General features: G+C 42.7%; 1 protein-coding gene across 1 annotated transcript in view; it reads right to left on the reverse strand.

Annotated features, from left to right (window-relative positions):
• SLCO3A1 (solute carrier organic anion transporter family member 3A1) overlaps window positions 1-26168 on the reverse strand; it is a 539529-nt gene that overhangs the window by 77738 nt on the left and 435623 nt on the right. The window contains exons 7-8 of the mRNA XM_073618412.1: window positions 21869-22004; window positions 15657-15832 (exon numbers count right to left, since the gene is read on the reverse strand). Coding sequence (XP_073474513.1) covers window positions 15657-15832; window positions 21869-22004 — 312 coding nt within the window. The remainder of the gene's footprint in view (window positions 1-15656; window positions 15833-21868; window positions 22005-26168) is intronic.

A 26168-nucleotide genomic window follows, 5' to 3' on the forward strand; every position in this document is an offset into this window, starting at 1 on the left:
TCTGATCTTGATATTCAGTTTGCAAATTTGCCTAGTTGTCCTATGCTTATCCTTGGGGATTTCAACTCGGTCCTACAACCTGACCTAGATAGATTAAAACCTTTGAAGTCCGAGTCCGGGTTGCTCCGTGCGTGGTGTAATACCTATGGATACGTGGATCTGTGGCGCTGGAAATTTCCAGAGGCCAAAGTGTACTCCTGCCAGTCTAGGTCCTATGCAACCCTCTCCAGAATTGACTTTGCTCTCGCCACGAAAGATTTCTTACCGGTTGTTCAATCCATAGCGTATCTTCCCCAGACGGAATCTGACCATTCTATGATACGGGTGGATTTGACTTTGGGTCATAGGCCGGGGTTTCTAACTTGGAGACTCAGCCCTCTCTGGATCTCTACTCCGGAGATAGCTGAGGGCATTCCAATTGACATGACTATTTATTGGTCCCTTAACACTGACTCTGCTCCTGTGGGTCCTGTTTGGGATGCCTTCAAGGCCGTGGTGAGGGGTTCCTATATTTCTAGAATCAAGAGCTACAGATCTGCCGGAAAGAGGACACAGGATGAGCTTCGGAAGGTTTTGGAGGAGGCTCGTGCCCGCCATGCGGGCGCCCCTCCTCTGAAACCAGAGGCGTGCTGACTGAGGCCCACCGGGCGCTGCAGTTGCACTTGGTGGACTTGACTAGGAAGCAACAGCTGTACCTCTCAGCCCGTATACATGAACATGGTGGGAAGAATGGCAGGCTCCTGGCATATCTTGCTCACGCGGACTGTCAGGGAACCACGATTGCTGAAATACACTTACCTGACGGATCGATTACATCCAACGCACTGACTATTAATAAAACCTTTGCGGACTTCTATGCCACATTATATAAGGGCACGGAAACCCCTCCAGAGACAGACTTTATGGGCTTCTTTGAGTCCCTTGACCTCCCGGTACTCAACACCTCCCAGCAGTCCCTCCTAGACAAGCCCATCACGCTGGAAGAGGTCACCAAAGCCATAAGCCTCCTTCCCTCTAATAAAGCTCCGGGCCTGGATGGGCTTCCCTCGGAGTGGTACCAGGCGCATGCAGAGGTACTGGCTCCTAGGCTCCTCAAATTGTTTCAAGACTCCCTTAAGTTAGGGAAGCTCCCTGAATCCTTAAATGAAGCACTTATTGTGGTTATACCCAAACCCGGTAAGGATAGCAAACACTGCGGATCCTACAGGCCTATTTCACTCCTGAATGGTGACGTAAAGATCTTAGCAAAAATTCTCGCCCTTAGACTCCAGTCTGTCATCCTCGCCCTTATACCACCAGATCAATCCGGTTTCATGCCTGGCAGGAGCACATTTGATAATATCCGAAGGTTGTACCTACATGTCCATGAGGCGGCACGTGCGGGGCGATCTGGCTTAGTTCTGTCCCTAGATATACTAAAAGCTTTTGATACTGTGAGTTGGTCTTTTTTATGGGAGGCTATGGCAGGGATGGGTATTGGCCCAACTTTTATTCACTGGGTCCGCTTACTGTATGCAGACCCAAGAGCTAGGGTTCGTACAAACATGGATATTTCTGCATCATTTTCCTTGGGTCGGGGTACCCGGCAGGGGTGCCCTCTCTCTCCCCTGCTGTTCGCAATAGCCATTGAGCCACTGGCTCTGGCTGTGCGGCAGACGGCCGAGATTGGGGGCATCCGCTCGGGCCCGCTTGAGGAAAAAATCTCCTTATACGCAGATGATGCCCTGATATATTTAGATGGACGGGAAAGCTCTTTTGCAAAATTAATGCAGGTGGTGGAGGAGTTTGATGTGGTCTCGGGACTCAAGGTGGGCTGGGAAAAATCGCAGGCCTTGGCTATCGGTCCCCCTTCCCCTTACAACTATCTACAGAGGTCATGCATCCAATTGACGCCCTCCCTTGAGTACCTTGGTATTCAGATACATACTGATCTCTCTAGGTACGAGGAACTTAATGTTACCCCTATAGTCCAACAGATGACGGAGAAATTCCGTACCTGGTCGTCCTTGCCCCTTAATTTAATTGGTCGCATAAACATATTTAAAATGATCTTTCTGCCAAAATTTCTATATAGCTTTAGGGCTTCCCCGGTTTTCCTTACCAAAAAATTATTTGCAAAACTTGACTCTGCCCTGTTTACTTTCATTTGGAACGGTAGCCAACCTCGTATAGCCAAATCATCATTGCAAGCGGCCAAACCTGTAGGTGGATTGGCTTGCCCAAATTTAAGGAACTATTTTCTCGCCTCCCAGCTCACTTATATCCATGATTGGTTGCACTCTGACCCCCAAGCTCCGTCCACGGCTTTTCTATTATCTCTATTTGCATCCCCTACCTCCTTGAAGGACGAACTACATAGGTCCAAAAAAACGGGTGGTTCCAGATTTTCACCTGCTGAGGTTTGCTTTATGGCCTGGAGGGAGGGGGGAAAGATACTGGCACAATCCCAAGTCGATATTTCGCCACAGACTCCTCTGTGGCGGAACCCGAACATTCCTGAGCTCTGTGGTCATCCAGATTCGATGTGGTGGGCCCGCTATGGGATCACGCACCTCTCTCATATTTTTGAAGACAATATATTAATGTCTTTTGAATCCATTAGATTTAAATATGGCATTGCAAACAAATTCTTCTTCAAATACCTTTTATTGCGACATGCCCTCAGGACACAGTTTGGATCATTGACCATAGAGCTCAGGGAATCCTCCATGGAGGACCATCTGTCATCTCCAGAGATAAACAAACTTGTGACGACCTTCTATGGGCGCCTTCAGGTGATGGGTGCGGATCCTTTTCAGAACTCTCAATGTAATTGGCAAAGGATTATGCCTGAGCTTTCTGAAGAGGACTGGGAGGAGGCAGTGGAAGTGTGCTTTCAGGATATCATCAGTACGGCTGATGTCCTGATACAATTTAAGTTTATACATCACTTACATTATACACCTGCTAGGTTGGTTACAATGGGACTGGGTCAAGATATTGCATGTGCCAGATGTAAAAGGGTTGCTGCTGATTTTTTTCATATGTTTTGGGCATGTCCCGGACTGGCTACATTCTGGAAAGATGTTTTTTCTTTTTTCAACCGTAAGTTACATATACCGCTGCCGCAAACTCCAGAGGTCGGACTCCTGGGAGTACTAAATGATAGTGTTCCTCGCACTCATGCTAGGATGTTAATACGTATTTTATTGTTTTATGCACGTAAAACCATTTTATTGCATTGGAAAGATACTGAACCCCCTTCAGCCCAAGCCTTCTTCCGTATTGTACATGGGACCCTCCCCAAATTTAAGTTGATTTACAAGAGCAGGGCATGCCCTAGGAAGTTCACCAAGATCTGGCAGCCTTGGCTGGATGTTTCAAGGGGCTTCTGGGGGGAGGTCCTCTCCTCGCAGTTGTCTCAGTGAGGAGGCTAGGAGATGTGTTCTTAGCAAACATTACTTGACATAAAAAAAAAAAAAAAAAAAAAATTTGGTGAGGATTTGGGGATTTTACCCTGTCCAAATTACCTAACAACTAGCTTCCTGGGACTAATACTCAAGACAATACACAGGTACACGACAAGACAATACACAGGTACACTGCAATGCCCCCACAATACTCTGCAATGCTGTGCAATACTCTGCAATGCCCCCGCCATACTCTGCCATGCCCCCGCCATACTCTGCCATGCCCCCGCCATACTCTGCCATGCCCCCGCCATACCCTGCCATACTCCGCCATACTCCGCAATACCCCGCCATACTGAGCCATGCTCGGCTGTACTCGGCCTCTGTATGTGGCCAGGCTGTGGAAGTCTCACACATGTGGTATCGCCATACTCAGGAGGAGCAGGAGAATCTATTTTGGGGTGTCATTTTTGGTATGTACATGTTATGTGGTAGAAATATTGTATAAATGGACAACTTTGTGTTAAAAAAAAAAAAAAGCGTTTTAACCACTTCCCGCCCGCCGGCCGTCATACAACGTCTTTGACTTTGTGCGGGGATATCTGAATGATGGTTGCAGCTACATTCATCATTCAGATATCAGCTTTTTCAGCCAGCAATTCCCTACACCATGAGAACGATCATAGCAGCTGTTCCACTGCTTGATCGTTCTTACGGGAGGCGAGAGGGGATGTCCCCCCCCCCCGCGCTTCTACCGACTCACCGCTACGATCGAAGCCAGGATCGTTTTTTTTTTTTTTTTTTTTTTTTATATTTCAGGCTTCCCAGCCTAGAGGTGAGATGTGGGGTCTTATTGACCCCATATCTCACTGTAAAGAGGACCTGTCATGCCATATTCCTATTACAAGGATGTTTATATTCCTTGTAATAGGAATAAAAGTGGTCCAAAATTTTTTTTTTTTGGAAAAAAGCATCAAACTAAAATAAATAAAGTAAAATGAACAATAAAAAAAAAAAAAAAATTTTAAAGCGCCCCTGTCCCTGTGTGCTCGCATGCAGAAGCGAACGCATACGTAAGTCCCGCCCACATATGCAAACAGTGTTCAAACCACACATGTGAGGTATCGCTGCGATCGGTAGAGCGAGAGCAATAATTTTGGCCCTAGACCTCCTCTGTAACTCAAAACATGTAACCAGTAAAAAATTTTAAAGCGTCGCCTATGGGGATTTTTGAGTAGCAAAGTTTGGCGCCATTCCACAAGCGCGTGCAATTTTGAAAGGTGACATGTTGGGTATCTATTTACTCGGCGTAACTTCATCTTTCACATTATGCAAAAACATTAGGCTAACTTTACTGTTTTGGTTTTTGTAAAGCACAAAACCGTTTTTTTTCCAAAAAAAAAACGCGGTAAAAAAATTGCTGCGCAAATACCGTGCGAGATAAAAAGTTGCAACGACCGCCATTGTATTCTCTAGGGTCTTTGCTAAAAAAAATATATAATGTTTTGGGGTTCTATGTAATTTTCTAGCTAATAAATGATGATTTTTACATGTAGGAGAGAAATGTCAGAATTGGCCTGGGTGCTCCAGAACGCCTGAAGGTGCTCCCCTGCATGTTGGGCCTCTGTATGTGGCCACGCTGTGTAAAAGTCTCACACATGTGGTATCGCCATACTCGGGAGTAATAGCAGAATGTGTTTTGGGGTGTAATCTGTGGTATGCATATGCTGTGTGTGAGAAATAACCTGCTAATATGACAATTTTGTGGGAAAAAAAAAAAGTAAAAAAAAAAACCTTGATTTTGCAAAGAATTGTGGGAAAAAATTACAACTTCAAAAAACTCACCATGCACCTTTCTAAATACCTTGGAATGTCTTCTTTCCAAAAAGGGGTCATTTGGGGGGTATTTGTACTTTTCTGGAATGTTAGGGTCTCAAGAATTTAGATAGGCCGTCAGTACTTCAGGTGTGATCAATTTTCAGATATTCGCACCATAGCTTTTGGACTCTATAACTTTCACAAAGACCAAATAATATCCACCGATTTGGGTTAATTTTACCAAAGATATGTAGCGGTATAAATTTTGGCCAAAATATATGAAGAAAAATTACTAATTTGCAAAATATTATAACAGAAATGAAGAAAAATGTATTTTTTTACAGATTTTTCGGTCTTTTTTCTTTTACGGCGCAAAAAATAAAGAACCCAGCGGTGATTAAATACCACCAAAAGAAAGCTCCATTTGTGTGAAAAAAAGGACAAAAATTTCATATAGATACAGTGTTGCATGACTGAGTAATTGTCATTCAAAATGTGAGAGCACCAAAAGCTGAAAATTGGTCTGGTTAGGAAGGGGGTTTAAGTGCCCAGTTGTCAAGTGGTTAAGGTCGTTGTCCTGCTGGAAGGTGAGCCACCGCACCAGTCTCAAGTCTTTTGCAGATGCTAACAGGTTTTTTTCTAAGGCTGCCCTGTATTTGGCTTCATCCATCTTCCCATAAACTCTGACCAGTTTTCCTGTCCCTGCTAAAGAAAAGCATCCCCACAACATGATGCTGCCACCACCATGTTTCACGGTGGGGATGGTGTGTTCACGATGATGTGCAGTGTTAGTTTTCTGCCACACATAGCGTTTTGCTTTTAGGCCAAAAAGTAAAATTTTGGTTTCATCTGACCAGAGCACCTTCTTCCACATGTTTGCTGTGGCTTCTCATAAACTGCAAATTGTACTTCCTGTGGTTTTCTTTCAACAATGGCTTTCTTATTACCACTCTTCCATAAGGCCAGATTTGTGGAATGCACGACTAATGCCCTGTGCACACGATCGGACATTGATCGGACATCCATGGATTTTTTCCGACGGATGTTGGCTCAAACTTAAAGCATACACACGGTCGCACAAAGTTGTCGTAAAATCCGATCTTTCTGAACGCGGTGACGTAAAACACGTACGTCGGGACTATAAACGGGGCAGTAGCCAATAGCTTTCATCTCTTAATTTATTCTGAGCATGCGTGGCACTTTGTGCGTCAGATTTGTGTACACACGATCGGAATTTATTATTTTTTTATAACCTAACCCTGCTTTAAACTTCTCCACTACTTTATCCCTGACCTATCTGTTGTGTTCCTTGGCCTTCATAAGGCTGTTTGTTCACTAAGGTTCTCTAACAAATCTCTGAGGGCTTCACAGAACAGCTGTATTTATACTGAGATTAAATTACACACAGGTGGACTAGTTAGGTGACTTCTGAAGACAATTGGTTCCACTAGATTTTAGTTAGGGGTATCAGAGTAAAGAGGGCTGAATAGAAATGCACGCCCCAATTTTCAGATATTTTTTGTAAAAAATTTTGAAAACCATTTATCGTTTTCCCTCTACTTCACAATTATGTGCCACATTGTGTTGGTCTATCACATGAAATCCCAATAAAACACATTTACGTTTTTGGTTATAAAATGACAAAATGTGGAACATTTCAAGGAGTATGAATACTTTTTCAAGGCACTGTATGGCCAAAAAAGGCATATGCTCTTTAAAAGAGAAATCTGCGACTTTGTGCTAGGGAGGGGAAGAGAAAAATGGCAGCTTTAATCTTTGGGTGAAGATCTGCTTAAAAAGAAAACCCTATAGCTGTACATGTATGTTACAATCTGGATGTACAATCTCCTCTGTCCCCATGCAGTGTGAGAGCCTACAAAATTGGATATAACTTAAGCAGGTACTATGGTGGACCTCTTACTATTTAGGTGTTGGTAAATCTAAAGGAGATTGTTCAATCAAAGATTACGTGTGGGCTATTTAAGGTGATAGATTTAGGACTCACGCAAAAACAAAATGTCCTTGTAAATGATCATCCTTAAACCCGATATTTACCTTGGTAGTGCACTCTCGCACCTCTTTTCCCTGTCATAGTAGCCACTAAAATCTCCAGTGGAGTCCCCCCCCATGATAGAAAATTATAGTTGCTGGAGGTGCTTACAAGGCTGGAGGGAAAGTTCTGGGACCCCTGTGGGTATAGGGCGGAAGTGATGTCAGCAGGACCACCTCTACATCTCCAGCCCTGTGAGCATGTCCAGCGGCCCTGATTTGCTATCATCGGCGGAACCGGGACGCCTATGTAGATTTTGCATTTGACCAGATAATGTGAGTTAAAGCATTTTTAATAAACTGCCAACTAGATGGCACTACCCGTTCTATACACACACAGGAGCGGTGGGGGAAATTGCATGCAATTCAGAGACAGGAATCACACAGCATTTTTGTTTAAATCGCATGCAATTCTTTGCAGCGCGATTTGTGCCCATTCATTTTGTATTAACGCAAATCGCACAGCAAAGTATCGGTTTGGTGTGAGTACTCGGGAAAAATGCTTGGTATCGTTGCATCCCTAGATCAAACCAATCTCAGTTTGATTACATGCTTTGGAAGCCAAAGGAGAGATATGGGGTCTCATAGACCTAGTGATCAAATTTTCTGTTTTAAATCGCAAAACATTCAACCAGCGCAGGAAATAGCTTTATAACATTTGGGTATTTTTTTTGCCCCATTCAAAAAAGGTTTCACTGGGCTTTTTTTTTTTTTTAATACACCCCTAAAAGTTATTATGAACACATCTAGAAGAACAGAACGATCATACACATATGATTTGATCTGACTGAATGTTAAGGAAAATTGCCATCATTTTCTATTTGTCTTTCAAGCCGCAAAAAATAGATCAATCAGATTTACATATTGTTATGTGTATGGTCATCATTAAGTTGACATTTCTGTACTGACCAATTAAATCACGTCATGAGTGTCATTTGATTGTGCACAGATGTCATATCTTCATAAGCTTTGCTGACCTGACAGCTGCAGTATTTTTGGAACGTTGCTCCAATCAAAGGCTCCCTGGAGAGATTGCCTTTTAAAGAAGACAGCGACTGACTACAGACAAATTGCAGCACCGTTCATATCAAGCCAATGAACCCTTCAGTTACTGTGAACATGTTAGAGGTGTGCAAACAGCACAGAAACATTCTCCAGCATTCCCCACCGGGGCAAAAATTATTTTCAGTCCTCCAATAATAACATCCATAACGGCTCGGTATTTTGCTGGCACAGCATTCAACTGATGTCTCATTCCAGTTCATTTTGATTAGTTCAAGAGGTGACAAGCAGAGCCAGAAACAAGGAAGGTCACTGCCTGCACTTAACACCTTGCTTTAGGCTATGTTCTTATGAAACTGAAGATAAAGAGCAATTGTAGAAGGCCTGACATATTTCAACTTCCATGAAGCCGTGGCTAGGAGGTGTTGGTTGGCTGTCAAGGTCTAGATGAGGAGACAAAGTATGTGTGTGTGTCTTTAGAGAGAAGTAAAGTGAAACCTTTTCCAGTTTAGTCTGTTGTCAGCTGAATCTCTTGCATATGCTCATTTAAAAAGGAGCTCCAGGTTCCAAAGTCAGCAGGTACAAAAGCTGCTGACTTTTAACATAAGGACACTTACCTGTCCAGGGATCCCGCGATGTTATCACCCGAGCCGATTCTTCAAACGCCTTTGGGTGCAGGCGCGGCATCTCATCTAAGGGAAACAGACAGGGAAACCTTACGGTTTCACAGCCAGTTTCCTGCCGCGCTGTGCCTTGTGAATGGTCCCGTAGTCTTCTGGAATCTGTGATATGTCCAAGAAGACTGGGGGGGGTCGCCATGGTGCTGAAGTAGGATTGGCTACCTGTTAAAACCTGGTACCCACCCCCCCCAAAAAGTGCCAAACGTGGCAGTGGGGGGGAATGCAAACAAGCAGAATTTTCCCTTTTGGGTGAAGCTCTGCTTTAAATGCATTCTCTGCATTAGCCTTTCTCAACCTTTTCAACACAGAGGAACCCTTCAAATAACTTTCTGGTCTCAGTGAACCCCTGCTAAAAATGAGTGTCTAACAACACATGATTATAATGAGTGTCTACAACACATGATACATAGTGTGATGGTCAGTGGTCATTGGTAAAAAAATCCCCCCTTACAGATAGCTAAAAAGATCAATGGTGTCAGTGGGAACTTATCTGAGAGGCAGAAATTGCTTAAGGAACCCCTAGCAACATCTGGAGCAGGGGCCTGGCCCGTGCATTAAGGGGTGCTGCCCCCTCTATCCACGCCACCCCCCTATATGATTATTGGATAGATTCTATCCACAGCCGCCGTGGCCAACCCCTATACAGGTGTCCAGCCCCTTTCAGGATGTTGTGCGCCTGTATTACATTGGCGGTGGTGTTTTTCTTTAAGCATCTGATTAGAGCCAGAGGCTCTAATAGGCTTCAAAATAGGGTGGACTCTGAGTGCAGAGCATTGCCCTCAGAGCCCACCCAGGTGTGTTAGAAAAGCAAATGAATATTCGCTTTTCTAACACTGAATTACCTCTTTGCCAATCAGGAAGCACGGGTCTGTTACCCATTTCCTGAATGGCCGAAAACTCAGGCAATCCTACTGGATACCTAGGAGGACGGGAGGTGACGCACGGTAGAAGCCACCGTGATCTCAGAAGAGAAGAGGACACAGGACACATGGACAGGACACACGGACAATGACAATAACATTATGTTGTCACTAGTCTCCTTGTGAATTCTCTACAGTAATCTACAAATGGATCAAAGAAACTTTCCCAAATACTGCATGTCCAGAGGCAGTAGGATTTCCTGGATGGGATCAAGGTTAATGATACTTTACTAAAAAAATGGCAGGTGTTCTGGAATAGGGGCTTGATAAAAAAATTCCATAAAATATGGCAAACATGGTTAAGGATGTCGGCCATGATACCCTTTATTATAGTATCAGATGGAATCCCAGGAGTGAATAGATCCTTTTCAAATTACAGAATGTGTGGGGAAGGATAAGTAAAGAAGGATAGAGGGAGAAGATGAGGATACAAGGATGAATATTACTGTATATATTACAATAGATTTATATGTGTTCTTCGCCCAGCATAGGGGTTTTATTTTCCGAATCGAGTTATTTGATTGGTAAGAAAAGGTGGTGGTGGTGGTGGGATAAAGGAAAGGGATGTGGTATCTATATGAATATGGAATAGATGATATACAGTATGAGTATATTTAATAGGAGAATGATTGATGGTATAATTGCATTAAGCCCCCCCCCCCTTTTTTTTGGGGGGGTTGTTGTTTTGTTACTTGTAACTTGAATATTAATGTATTTGGATTGTATTGTTTCAATGTGTTGTGAACCAAAATTGATGTTAATAAAAATTATGATAAAAAAAACACCCAGCATGGCACCAGTTTTTGCTTCACAACTAGGAACATGTTTTGGGTAGACTCACACTGTAAAGGGACATGCTTCCCAAAATTATTGGAAGAAATAATAGCCCCATATGTCAAAATTTGCCATGAGCTACACTATATGAAAATATTATGTTAAAATATTGTCACCAAAAGTAATAAATGGACGAAATTTCATTTTTTTGAAGTAGCGTTTTCACTTGCAATGTCCTGCGTCTCCCCCCCGCATTGCAATGGTTTAATGCTCAGGCAGGCTCCAGTGCTGTCCTCTACTCTCATCTGCCCAGGGTTGTGGACACTCTGGACACTCTTTGTGTCATCATGTACAGTGCAGGGCTAATAACTTGTGGCCAAGAAGACCTTAGAGAGGGGGTTTCATGGAAGCAGTCGCAGGGATGGAGGGAGGCCACAGGACTGAAGAGTCCAGTAACTATTACTCCTTATCCAGAACTGGTTCACACTACTTGCAAATTCAAATAAATAATAAATGCAAATTTAGAGTGAGGGAAAAAATAATTTGATCCCCTGCTGATTTTGTACGTCATATCTTCATAAGCTTTGCCGGCCTGACAGCTGCAGTATTTTTGGAAAGTCCTTTTTTCCATTTGGAATGAACGTGGAGTGGGATATCAATGCCTTTATCAATAAGGCTTGACTCCCACTCAACGGTGATTTACTTATTTACGTGACCACTAATTAAACCTTAGGGGTTACCCCACATTTATTATGTTAGTGTTTATATTTTAGTTATAACATCATATGTTTACTTGTGAGTAAATACCATTGATCAGTTTTAATATATGGTTAATTTACTGTTATTAATACAGTGCCTTGCAAAAGTATTCACCCACCATGGCATTTTTCGCGTTTTGTTGTCTCACAACCTGGAATGAATTTGCATCATTTAATTTACAGAACATGCCCACAACTTTGAAGTTTTTTTTTTTTTTATTGTGAAGCAAACAACAAATAGGACAAAATACCAGAAAAAGTCAATGTGCATAATTATTCACCCCCCCTAAAGTCAATACTTTGTAGAGCCACCTTTTGCGGCTATCACAGCTCCAAGTCGCTTTGGATAAGTCTCTATGAGCTTTCCACATCTTACCACTGGGGTTTTTGCCCATTCCTCCTTGCAAAACTGCTCCAGCTCCTTTAAGTTGGATGGTTTGCGCTTGTTAACAGCAATCTTTAAGTCTGACCACAGATTTTCTATTGGATTGAGGTCTGGCTTTGACTAGGCCATTCCAATACGTTTACATGTTTCCCCTTAAACCACTCAAGTGCTGCTTTAGCAGTGTATTTGGGGTCATTGTCCTGCTGGAAGGTGAACCTCTGTCCTAGCCTCAAATCACACACAGATTGGTACAGGTTTTGTTCAAGAATATCCTTATATTTAGCACCATCCATCTTTCCCTCAACTCTGACCAGTTTCCCAGTCCCGACTGCTGAAAAACATCCCCACAGCATGATGCTGCCACCACCATGTTTCACTGTGGTGATGGTGTTCTTTGGGTGATGTGTTGGGTTTGCACGAGACAAAAAGTTCAATTTTAGTCTCATCAGACCAGAGCACTTTCCTACATACATTTTGGGAGTCCCCCATATGCCTTTTCACAAACTCAAAACGTGCCATTTTGTTTTTTGCTGAAAGTAATGGCGTCCTTCTGGCCACTCTGCCATAAAGCCCAACTCTATGGTGCGTACGGCTTATTGTCATCTTATGTACAGATACTCCAGTCTCTGCTGTGCAATTCTGCAGCTTCTCCAGGGTTACCTTCTGCTTCTGCTGCCTCCCCGATTAATGCCCTCCTTGCCCGGTGTGAGTTTTGGTGTGCGGCCGTCTCTTGGCAGGTTTGCTGTTGTGCCATGTTATTTCCATTTGCTTATGAGAGATTTGATGGTGCTCCTAGGGATCATCAAAGATTTGGATATTTTTTTTATAACCTAACTCTGACTTGTACTTCTCAATAACATTGTCCCTTACTTGTTTGGAGAGTTCCTTGGTCTTCATGGCAGTGTTTGGTTAGTGGTGCCTCTTACTTAGTTGTTGCAGCCTCTGGGGCCTTTCAAAAAGGTGTGTCTATGTAATGACAGATCATGTGACACTTAGATTGCACACAGGTGGACATCATTTCACTAATTATGTGACTTCTGATGGTATTTGGTTGCACCAGAGCTTTTTATGGGCTTCATAACGAAGGGGCTGAATACATACGGACAAGCCAATTATCAGTTTTTTATTTCTGAAAAATAGTTTTATGTATATATTTTTCGAATTTTACGTCACCAACTTAGTCTATTGTGTTCTGATCCATCACATATAATTCAGATTAAATTAAACATTGAACTAAAGGTTGTAATGTAACAAAATAGGTAAAAAGCCATTATGCATTTCTTAGTATATATTTTTTATATTTATTAATGTCATTTCATTATGAGATTTGGAGAAGTTTTAATCTATGGTGTCCCCCCTTTCCTATCTGAGAGGGGTCACCAGGTAGTATATGGCGTGTTGCTGCTGTGTCAATCATTTGTCAGCTCAGAGTGAGGCTCAAGCCACACCGTGCCATTTAATTCCTTTATCTGGCCATGACTATTCCTGATTCATATTAAGGCTTGGACCACAGCACATTAGAATTCCCTTGATTTCATGTGGGCGTGTCCTATCTCAGAACATGACTTATATCTCAGTACACCCTCTCCCCTATGCGGACGTGTCTCGTTTCAGAATGAGGCTTGGACCGTATTATGTCATATCCTCTTCCTTTATCCATGCATCGTGGTGTTTGAAAGTGAGGCGTAGAACACATGCTGGTGCCATTATTGGAACACCTCTGATGTGATGTTCAGGTGTCCCTCATTGCCAGTTTAAGTGCAAATTTTATTTGCTGATATAACTATATATATTACAACAATGACACATGAGACTCACACCCAAGATGATGTCCAATAGGATGAAACGCGTCGGTTGACGCTCCTGGAATCGTTGCTTATGTCCTATTTTATCTACAAGCTTGTTTTATTGGATTTGCTGTAAGTGTAAAACCCCCTTTTTTACCATTAAACATCATAAAGTATCATACTATGTGCGGATTATCTGTTTTTCATGCATACTATATGATGTGATCCATCACATGCTTTGGAGCCTAACTGTGGATGCTATATGGTACGTGTGTCCACTGAATCTGGTAAGCGTGAATACTTTACCATTTTGATTGTGTCTTCAAGATCCATTCAGACTACACAAGAAAGACTTTTTCACATTTATTTTGGTTATATGGGCTTTCCATAGATGTTTTTTCACTTTGGAATTATTTTATGTTTTGTTTGTGTTTATATTCATTTATTCATCTTTGGATTCAAATGCTGTTCACTTTAGCGCCACCCTTTGGTTTCCTATACATCTAGTGGCGTGTTGGTTGCTTACCCATCCTCTATGCGCAGTTTTATTTTTTATCTATAATTTTAATGGTAAATTTATTTTAACAGTGAGAAGCAGAACAAAAAAATCCAGAAAACCGCATTTCAAAAAAGTTATAAATTGATTTGCATTTTAATAAGTGAAATATGTATTTGACCACTTTGCAAAACATGACTTAGTACTTGGTGTCAAAACCCTTGTTGGCAATCACAGAGGTCAGACGTTTCTTGTAGTTGGCCACCAGGTTTGCACACATCTCAGGAGGAATTTTGTCCCACTCCACTTTGCAAATCCTCTCCAAGTCATTAAGGTTTTGAGGCTGACGTTTGGTAACTCGAACCTTCAGCTTCTTCCACATATTTTCTATGGGATTAAGGTCTGGAGACTGGCTAGGCCACTCCAGGACCTTAATGTGCTTCTTTTTGAGCCACTCCTTTGTTTCTTTGGCCATATGTTTTTGGTCATGGTCATGCTGGAATACCCATCCACGACCCATTTTCAATGCCCTGGTTGAGGCTCTCACCCAAGTTTTAATAGTACATGGCCCCTGTCCATCGCCCCTTTGATGCAGTGAAGTTGTCCTGTCCCCTTAACAAAAAAACACCCCCAAAGCACAATGTTTCCACCTCCATGTTTGATGGTGGGGATGGTGTTCTTGGGGTCATAGGCAGCATTCCCCCTCCTCCAAACACGGCAAGTTTAGTTGATGCCAAAGAGCTTGATTTTGGTCTCATCTGACCACAACACTTTCACCCAGTTCTCTTCTGAATTATTCACATGTTCATTAGCAAATTTCAGATGGGCCTGTACATGTGCTTTCTTGAGCAGTGGGACCTTGCAGGCGCGGCAGGATTTCAGTCCTTCGTGGCGTAGTGTGTTACCAATTGTTTTCTTGGTGACTATGGTCCCAGCTGCCTTGAGATCATTGAAAAGATTCCCCCATGTAGTTCTGGGCTGATTCCTCACCGTTCTCATGATCACTGAAACTCCATGAGGTGAGATCTTGCATGGAGCCCCAGACCGAGGGAGATGAGCAGGTATTTTATGTTTCTTCAATTTGCAAGCTGCTTGGCGATGGTCTTGTAGCCCATTCCAGCATTGTGAAGGTCTGCTGATTGATAGGGCATCAAATACTAATTTTACTCTTTAAAATGCAAATCAATTTATAACTTTTTGAAATATGTTTTTCTGGATATTGTTGTTATTCTGTCTCTCACTGCTAAAATAAACCTGTCATTAAAATTATCGACTGATCATTTCTTTGTCAGTGGGCAAACGTACAAAATCAGCAGGGGCTCAAATACATTTTTTCCCTCACTGTATGCTATTTACAAAATAGGTGCATGTATTTTTAATTCTCCTTTAGGCAAACTATTTTTGAGGTTAGAATCCCTTTAAATACCATCTTTAAAAAAGCTGCAGTAGAGCACTATTTATCTTGATATCTTGCTGTATTCCTAGCTTTACACAACAAAAAAAAATGGATTAACTAATTATTTCAGTGGCAGCATCAATAAGATGCTTCATCTAGATCTCCTAATACAACAGCCCATGGGGCACCTCCAGCATCTCACCTGATAAGAATGATGACAGATGGAGTCTGGGCCATCGCTCCAATCATGCTGCAAACGCACATCACACACAGGAATGTGAGAAAGGCCTCCTGGCATCCAGGGCTGGGACATTTTCCAGGAACCACTGTGCTGTTCTCCATGGGGACAGACATGACACACGAGCAGCCAGACAGATTCTAGAAAAAAAAAAAAATAAAAATCAGAGGTAATGCAAGAGTTTATTTTTATTTTATTCCCAGTGTGCCATTTATAAGCAAGTTATCAAGTGGAACTGACAAATGGCAATTAAGCAGTACACAGTAATCTACCGTTTATCATAAGCTTTATTTATATACACAACTTGCTTAAACTCTCACCGAGAACATAATTTACAGAGGATTATTAAAGCGTTTTTTTTTTTCTTTCCAGATATCGAAATAAAACCTACTTGTGAAAGCATAAGATTACCGAAACATCCAATTAAGTGTGCTGAAGATGGTGGTTGCCAAGCACTATGGTGAATGAGAAACAGAATTCGAATTTATGTACCACAAAAGTAATAAAACTGCTATAGTGTAAGATATATACTGTAAATACAGTACTGTGCAAAAGTTTTAAAGAGGTGTGAAAAAATGCTGTAAATTAAGAACGCTTTCAGAAATAGAAGTATTAATAATTAATTTTTATCAATCAACAAAATAGAAAGCAAATGAAGAGAAGAGCATTCCAAATCAAATCAATATTTGGGGTGACCACCCTTTGCTTTCAAAACACAGTTTTTGAAGGAACTTGGCAGGTAGGTTGTTCCAAACATTTTGGAGAACTAAGCATTGATCTTCTTTGGATGTCGGCTGCCTCAAATCCTTTTGTCTGTTCATGTAATCTCAGACAGACTCCATGATGTTGAAATCAGGGCTTTGTGATGGCCAAACCATCACTTCTAGGACTCTTTGTTTTTCTTTACACTGACAATAGTTCTTAATGACACTGGCTGTATGTTGGGGCCGGCTGCAGAATAAATTTATTCCAATCACATACCTCCCTGATGGTATGGCATGATGGGTAAGTATCTGCCTGTATTGCTCAGCACCATTGATCCTGACCAAATCTACAACTCCATTTGCAGAAATGAAGCCTCAAAGTTGCAAGGAACCTCCACCATGCTTCACTGTTGCCTGCAGACACCCATTATTGTACCGCTCTCCAGCCCTTTCAGCAGCAAATTCCATCCTGCTACAGCCAAACATTTCACACAGTGACTCATCAGGCCAGAACACCTGCTGCCATTTTTCTGCACCCCAGTTCCTATGTTTTCTTGCATAGCCTTGTTTCTATTTTGGAGGTATGGCTTTTTGGCTGCAATTCTACCATGAAGACGACTTCTGGCCAGACTTCTCTGGACAGTGGATGGGTGTACCTGATGTACCAGCAGTGCCACCAGGGTGTAACTGATGGCACTGCTGGACATCTTCTGATGTCAAAGAAAAGTAAGCACGTGTCGTCTTTTTCATCTGCTACATTAGGATTCCTTGGCCGACCACAGCATCTACATCCTCAATGTTGCCCAATCAACGATGTCCTCAATGCTGAGAAATACAGGCAGATACTTATCCATCATGCCATACCATCAGGAAGGCGTGTGATTGGCCCAAAATGTATTCTGCAGCAGGGCATTGACCCCAAACATACAGCCAATGTCATTAAGAACTATCTTCAGCATCATCAAGTCTGTCTGGGATTAAATGAAGAGACAGAAGGATATGAGCCTACATCCACAGAAGACCTGTGGTTAGTTCTCCAAGATGTATGGAACAGCCTATCTGCAACCACCACATCTAAGGGCTAATAAGCTGCAACAGATTACATTTTTGTTCTTTGGTTTACACACTTTAACTCGCTCAGTTCTGCGCCATCTTACCTTCTGCCCTCCTTTGCTGCAATTATAAAAGATGCTTCTTAGATATAGACTTAAAGAGGAAGTAAATTCTGATCCATTACTTGTACCTATAGATAAGTCTATAATAAGGCGAGATATTTAATATACATGCAGCCAATGACATCATCGGCACATGCGCTCTGAAGGCACAGCCGCTCCTGCCGTTCTTTCAGATTCCTGTGCCGTGAACGGCGGCTCCCCTGCGCATGTGTGGGAGTGACGTCATGCAGCTCCAGCCAATCACACAGCCGGAGTCCGCAGACCCGGAAGGAACACGGGTGAAGATGGATGTGGCCTGCAGCGGGGACAAGGCATCGATTGAGGGCTTCGTTTGCAGGTAAGTTTCACATAATGTGCTAGTATGTGTTGTCACCTGTTGTCCCCCTCTCACCAAGCTGCTTGGCGATGGTCTTGTAGCCCATTCCAGTCTTGTGTAGGTTTACAATTTTTTCCCTGACATCTTTGGACAGCTCCTTGGTCTTGGCCATGGTGGAGAGATTGGAATCTGATTGATTGCTTTTGTGGACAGGTGTCTTTTATACAGGTAGCAAGTGGAGATTAGGAGCATTCCCTTTAAGAGAGAGCTCCTAATCTCAGCTTGATACCTGTATAGAAGACACCTGGGAGCCAGAAATCTTGCTGATTGATAGGGGATTAAATACTTATTTTCACTCATTAAAATGCAAATTACTTTTTTGAAATGCGTTTTTCTGGATATTTTTGTCTCTCACTGTTAAAATAAACCTACCATTAAAATTACAGACTGATCATTTCTTTGTCAGTGGGTAAACATACAAAATCAGCAGGGGATCAAATACTATTTTCCCTTGCTGTAAGCAAAGTGGATGGAGGAATCCTCCTCGCTGTGCTATTGTATTCTCACAGCACTCCTCTACAATCAGAATACACTGATTTGCGTTGTAGCTCATTGGCTGCAGGCGCTGATCAAATGAAAATTTTCCAACAATCCCATTTGAGAGAAGTCAATCATTTGATTGACTTCTCTCCAGCAGGAATGGCCATAATGAGATCAAAATTCCTAGCTGAACCATACAAATTTCAAATCATCTATGGGCAGCTTTACTTTCAGTAAACCCTGATTAGTTGGGACGATTATAGATTGCCTTTAGCGGTGCCTTACCATTGAGTACAGAAAAATGTATTTTCTTTTTCAGCCAGACACCATCATAGACAAAACACTTACTTTGCCTGTGTATCGGGGGATTTGCTAGACTATCCCCAGTAATACAATCCTGGATAATGTTGTTCTAATTTAGTCCTGTGCCACTTGACCATAATATCCAACTCACCTTCCAATTTTTCTCTTAGCTTTGTAATGAGGAGCCAGTAAATTGTATCCGCATTAACAGTGAGAGGAATAAGTGTGTGCCGTGCAGGCAAATAGCCTGTTCTTAATGAATAGGAGATGAGAGAATTATCAATGAATCAGCAAGCATTTTGTTCCCAGTCTGTAATTGTCTCAATAGGATGAAGACTTAGGAAGCAGGAAATTGCTTTCTAGGGTTAATGCTGTGTTTAAAATGAGTTATTTGTACCATAGCATTCATCATTGCAAGAAAAAACAAAAAAAGAAAAATAGGGAGTTTAGAGTTCCTTCTGAAAAAAAAAAAGACTAAAATATGGGGTAACCAGGGCTTTTTTTCAGCGGGAACGTGGGGGAACGCAGTTCCGGCACCTCCTGCACTGAATTTATGTAATGGCAATGGGTGCTGGGGTGTGCTGGAGGCTGGGAGATCTATTGTTGATGGGAAGAGTCTATTGTTGTTGGCTACTAGAGGGACCATTGATGCTAGCTGATGGGGGATCTATCGTTGCTGGGGGCCAATTGTTGCTGGGAGGGATCTACTGATGAGAGAGGGGTTGATTGTTGCTGGCTGCTGGAGGGTCTATTGATGCTGGTTTCTGGGAGATCGGTTGTTGCTGACAGGGGTCTATTGTTGCTGGGGTAGATCTGTTGTTACTAGAGTGGATGTTTTGTTACTGGAGGGTCATTTTGTTGCGGGGGGTCTATTGTTGAAAGAAGGGTGTATATCTTAATGCTTATTAATAAAATCTATACAAATTACTTAGCACCACAAAATGATACTTGGTTCTGTATTCTCTAAAAAGGTCCATACTGGAAGGTGGGTAGAGGATGGAACCAAGGGGCGGTGGATAGGGGGCGAAGACAAGGGGTGACCTGAAAAGGGGAGTTACCTATTCTGAACCTGTTCTCTGAAAAAAAAGCCCTGGGGGTAACTAATAAGAAAAATAAATTGTGTCAATGGGATCTTGTCTCTCCCTTCCCATATTTCCCTCACCTATGCTTACAATTGCATATGCCAAAACTAGGTTTCTTTATTGAGCAACTTAGGTCAGTCATTCTCTAAAGTCTGATAAAAGATTTGGACCTAATAGTCTACCCTGATAAGATAATCCTCAAAGCAAAGAAAGATCAAATTCTGTGGTATAGTTCCTCTTAGTATCAGGATATTAACTAGTACTCTAGGTGGTGGTCAGTGTCCCTTAGGCTTCAGAACTAGCGCTCTGTTACAGCTCATTAATAAGGCATTGGAAGGCATTTTTGTAGCCAGGTCTACTATGTACCACAACACTGGATAAAATTCTGTACTTTAGGAAGAATGGGTGCAAATTCTGCTGGGCTCACAAGTAGGCTGTTTTTAAGAGGTTTTAAGTGCCCTTGCTTTATATGGAGTCAAGGAAAGACTTCTGATGCACAAAAACATGATCAAAGCAGGCATCAGGTTTCTTTGAGTGGACACTCCTCAAACAAACATGATTGGAATAGTTTACTCAAGCTGTCCAATGGTAACATAGACACTATTATTTTATGTTAGGCAAATGTCAGTTGGCAGTTATATTCTGTAAAGACGATGCATTTAGGTAACCAATGGTCAACATAGCTTGACCCTTTGACATGTACGACCTATGGCATGCGTATATGATACAATAATACCATCTAGAGGTTGAATTGGGAAATTTTTCACCTATGAAATACTATGGTGAAGGAAGTATAGTCTCATGTGGGATTGTCTACCGAAGCTGCCAAATTAAAGGACCAGCAGCTAAATCTGACGGAAGGACTCTACAATGACATAACAACGAAGGTCTGTGGCAGAAAAAAACTATGACACATTCACTCGATGTCCCGCAAGTTGCTAGTACAGTAGAGCCTGGGATCCTGGTTGCCACCGGAGATTGTGAAACCACTACACCCTAAGCTAAGTAACTTTTTAAGCATGTTGTTATTGTATACAGATTATTATTCATGCCTATTTGATAGGAAGTAGGTAGCATGTGTTGTATGTATGGCTGTCAGTCTTGTATTGTTTTCCTTGGGTATGTGCAGCATTTTGATTAGTAGAAACAGATTAATACACAACAGAGGTTTTAATTGTTTCTTACACAAAGAATCCTGAAAGACGCAAAGCAAAACATCTGTACAAAATGATAGACTATTTCAAAAACAGGGTCTGGTGTCCCTTACAATTAAAGATTAAGTCTAAAAGTAAGATCCAAACTTAAACCAGTTCTTAGTCATCCCACAACCCCTGAACATGAATATTGCTAATAACCCAACCCCAGAACGGGGATATAATTAAAAAAAAAAAAAAAAGACAATACTGTTTTTGTAAATGTATTTTGTTTGAAATGTGAGGTTTTGCTATTCCTTGCCCCTGTTATGGGGATGGCTATTAACAAATGATAATGGTGTCAGCTGCAATTTAAAGGGTTAGTTCACATTTACCAAAAGAACACCTTTGCAGATGAGGGACACCTGTAGGTACGTAAAAGGCCTACACCTATAGAAAGGGCAATATTCAACTTTGGTCAAAGCTGCAGAGTTTTTTTTTATCTACAGACATCTTACCTGCATAGTAAGTTTTTTGGTAAAGGTGAACGAACTTAAGGTATTTCCAGCATGCTGCCCAGAGTTTTGGGCAAAGTTAGAAGGATGAGCTCCGGCGTGTTCGCACAGCCCACATGCAGAGCCCACCAGGAAGTCGGCACTGCACTGATCACAGGCAGTGAGACATTGTAGACATTGTCCCAATGCGCGGCTGCAGAGATCGGGAAATGTCTCACTGCTTGTGTTTAGCAAAGCGCAGGGCCGACTTCCTGGCGTGCTCTGCACGTGTGCTGTGCGAACACGCCGGAGCTCATCCTTAGTTAGAAGGCCTGTATGTTTTAGATAGGGCGAGTGAACCCTGCCTATAAATCTGTGATTGCACATATTAATATTTTGGTATACCAGTGTCTTTTCAGAACTTACTACCTTTGTGCATCCAGCAAAGCAGGCAGACAGGTAGGTTATGCCATCAGCACCGCAAACAGGAGTGAAGGAGTCATTGTGACATTCGCAGCCACTGTTGCAAGAAGGTTGGTGGTTTAATGAAGACGCCAAAGAACTACTGAAAAACAAAAACAAAACACCTAAATTTGATTTACACAAAGTATAGATTGAAGGGTAGAAGTCTTATGTGACAATGGAGTGAGTGTTTGTGATCTGTTACATGGAGATCAAGTATGAAGCAATTCCTAAAGTCAAAAAGTGAAATTTTGCAAATTATTGTTATTTTACAGCAGGAGTCTCCAAACTGTCTAAAAAATGGGTCCGTTTACTGTCCTTCAGACATTATAGGGGCTGGACTGTGACGAGTGGTAGTAGAAAATGTCCTGGTGTCAGTGGGAGTGTCAGGGCTGGGCTCTCAGCCTTTCCTTCTCTGTGCTCAGGTTGGTCAGCTGTCGGTTAATTGCCAGAACTCATCGTTCCACAGTGGCTAACCTGTTGATTATCTCCTGCTCATCAGTCAAGCACACAGCCAGCCCCTCCTGTCTATTTAAACTGCTGGTTAATTTCATCAATTGCCTTCGCCTTGGTCAAACATATCTAGAGACTCTCTGCTGTGTTCCTGTTGAAGACTTGCCTGGCTGACGTCCCTTCTGGTTCCTGATCCTGTCTGCTGCCTCTGACTATGCTGATCTCTGGCTCCCCAATTTCCTGACTTGTTCTGACTACCTGATTTGGCTACCAAACTATGTTTTGACTATGTTTACCAGTTGTTCTATTTATATCATTTTATTAAAAGGTGTGATTTTTACTGCATTTTCTGTCTCCGTCTGTTTCAGGGTTCCTGACAGGGAGTAAACAATGCCACATCTTTAGTGGGAGGAACTGTGCCCCATCACTGGTTTCAATGAGAGAAATTATGCCCAAATATTGGTGTGAGTGGGAGGAACAGTGCTGCATCATTGGTGTCAGGAATAGTGCCGCATCACTGGTGTCAGTAGGAGTAATAGTGTTGCATTATTGGTATCAGTAGAAGGAATAGTGCCCCACCATTGGTGTCATTGGGATAAATAGTGCCGCATCATTAGTGTCAGTGGAAGGAATAGTACCCCATCATTGGTGTCAGTGGGAGGAATAGTGCCCCATTATTGGTATCAGTGGGAGGAATAGTACCCCATCATTGGCGTATGTGGGAGGAATAATGCCCCATCATTGGTATTAGTTGGAGGAATGGTGCCCCATCACTGGTATTAGTTGGAGGAATAGTGCCCCATCACTGGTATTAGTGGGAGGAATAGTGCCCCATCATTGACATCAGTGGGAGGAATAGTGCCCCATCATTGCTGTCAAATGGTAGGAATAGTGCCCAATCATTGGTATCAGTGGGGGGGGGGGGGGATAGTCCTCCATTGTTTGTGTCAGTGGCAAGAATTATTCCCCCATAGTTGGTGTCAGTAGGGGGGAATAATGCCCCAACGGTCGGGTAAAGGCAAGAATCTGGCCACTGGGCTGGAGTTTGGAGACCACTGTTTTACAGCATCAGTATTATAACTAATAATCCACCACATTTACCCTTATGCTCATGGGTTGATTGTGTATTTTAGTTTTGGATACAATGAGAAAGTATTAGAACCTTCACAGGAAGTGATTTATCTGCAATTGAAATACAAAAAGCAATAAAACACTATTTTTATCGAAAAAGGGGGTAGAATTTTTTGCTGGTTTTTATTATTTCCTGTATCTTCACAGAGGAGATTTCCCCTATGTTCTTAGTACGCCCAGGTTATCAATGGATGCATTTGATACAGGTAGTAGTAAAAACTTGACAGAAGTTCTAGCCTTTCTCCACTATAACAAAAACAAAAATTAAACAAATATCACTGTTGTTAGACTTCATATACCGAGGAGTAAAAGTTATGACACATGGTCCATTCAAGAGTTCTAACTGATAGAAGCCCCTCCACTTAGATTCTGATTCTCAAATCCATCATAAATTAGGTGTTCAGCTACAGACAGGGAAGTAGAGCCAATGCACGGTATTCTTGTTAGCAGCAGGAAACCAGATTTCAGATCATATTGGCTACTGTTTTTAGGCATTATGGAAACCTAGTTCAGTCTTTCTCAACCTTTTTAAACAGAAAAGGAAATCATTTTCAGGTCTCGGAAAACCCCGGCTAAGATTAGTCCATTACAAAAATGTCCCTTACATTGGTGGTCAGTGGGAAAAATGAGTTGAGTGGCACCTTGATATAGCGCGGTCATTTACCCCGTAGGGTCCTGACGAGCTTGGCAGAGTCCCTGGAAAAAAAACCCAGAGGCTAGGAGGAGACAGCAGCAGGGAAGCAGCATGATAGATGGAACAAGCGAGGCTACGCAGGAAAGGCTTGTGTGAAGAGTCAAGTCTTCAGTTTCCTGCGAAAGACCAAGATGGTAGGGGCCTCCTGGAGCTCAGCAGGGAGGATGTTCCACAGCATGGCTCCCTGGTGGGAGAAAGCTCGACCACCACGCCGGGTCTTCTTAGGCACAGAGATGTGGAGGAGGTCTATTCTGCTCGATCTAAGTGATCTTCCCAGAACTCCTTTGTAGAAGCGTGAACAGAGGTAACTCGGAGCAAGGCTTCTCATGATTTTGAACATGATACAACCTGCTTTAAACAGAGTACGATGGTAGACCAGCAGCCGATGCAAGCACAAAAAATGGCAGTGATATGATCCCTCAAAGGGACACCCATAAGTAGCCTTGCCGCAGCATTCTGTATGAGTTGAAGCCTCTGCACTGTCTTCTTTGGCAATCCCAAAAATTATGAGTTGCAATAGTCTAGGCGGCTGCCTATCGTGGCACAGATGACAGTTTTCTTGTCCGGAGGGTCCAAGTATTTAAACAACACCCTCAGGAGTTTTAGCTGCCAGTGGCATGCACTGACAACCTTATTTAGCTGAGGGACCAGGGTTAAACCTGAGTCTAAGACGAATCCCAAGTCACAAACCTGGGAGGCCACCTCAGGAGGAGAACCAAATGAGGAAGGCCAAGGCGGAATATCTGGAGGAATAGCCAAATCACTGAAGATGATCACCTCAGTTTTTCCACCATTGAGTTTCAAAAATGGACATCCATGTATTGATGGCCTCCAAGCAGTTGGCAAGGGAGGCATCAGCCGGCTGGTTCCTAGGAATCCTCAGATAGACCTGGGTGTCGTCCACATATACATGGTACTGGACGGCGTGTGTCTTTAGAAGGTCGGTAAGAGGCCTCTAATAAATGTTGAACAGCAGAGGAGACAGGGCAGAACCCTGTGGCACTCCGCAGTCCAAGGCAGTGTTCTTAGAGTAAAAGGAGCCAGTCTTGATTCCCTGAATTCTGCCCTCTAAAAAAAAGGCCACCCATGCCAAGGCCGACCCGCTGATGCCCAAAACTGATCTCATCCGCTCCAGTAAAATTGTATGGTTTATGGTATCAAACGCGGCCGACAGATCCAAGAGGACCAGTGCTACTGAGTCGCCTCTGTCCAAACTGTGAAGGACATCATCATAAACACAGATGAGGCTCGTCTCTGTTCCGCGATCAGGTCGAGATCCGGACTGGAATTCGTCCAAAAGATAGAAGGACTCAAGATAAGCCTGCAACTGGATAAAATACTCCCCTTACAGTGGTGGTTGAATGCCACCCTTACAGTCATCTAAAAAGTTAATTGGTGTCATGCTACTAGCTCTGCCAAGTGTGAATGGACTTGGAAATATGGTACTATCAGATGGAAAGTCAATCAGCATCAGCTCAAGGAACCCCCCGGCCACCAATGGAGGAACCCAATGCTTTTACAGAACCCTGTCTGAGAATGGCTGACAGTTTTCTTGTCCGGAGGGTTCAAGTATTTAAACAACACCCTCAGGAGTTTTAGCTGCCAGTGGCATGCACTGACAACCTTATTTAGCTGAGGGACCAGGGTTAAACCTGAGTCTAAGACGAATCCCAAGTCACAAACCTGGGAGGCCACCTCAGGAGGAGAACCAAATGAGGAAGGCCAAGGCGGAATATCTGGAGGAATAGCCAAATCACTGAAGATGATCACCTCAGTTTTTCCACCATTGAGTTTCAAAAATGGACATCCATGTATTGATGGCCTCCAAGCAGTTGGCAAGGGAGGCATCAGCCGGCTGGTTCCTAGGAATCCTCAGATAGACCTGGGTGTCGTCCGCATATACATGGTACTGGACGGCGTGTGTCTTTAAAAGGTCGGTAAGAGGCCTCTAATAAATGTTGAACAGCAGAGGAGACAGGGCAGAACCCT

This window comes from Aquarana catesbeiana, linkage group LG03 (assembly GCF_042186555.1).
Source record: "Aquarana catesbeiana isolate 2022-GZ linkage group LG03, ASM4218655v1, whole genome shotgun sequence".
NCBI classification, from domain to species: Eukaryota; Metazoa; Chordata; class Amphibia; order Anura; family Ranidae; genus Aquarana; species Aquarana catesbeiana.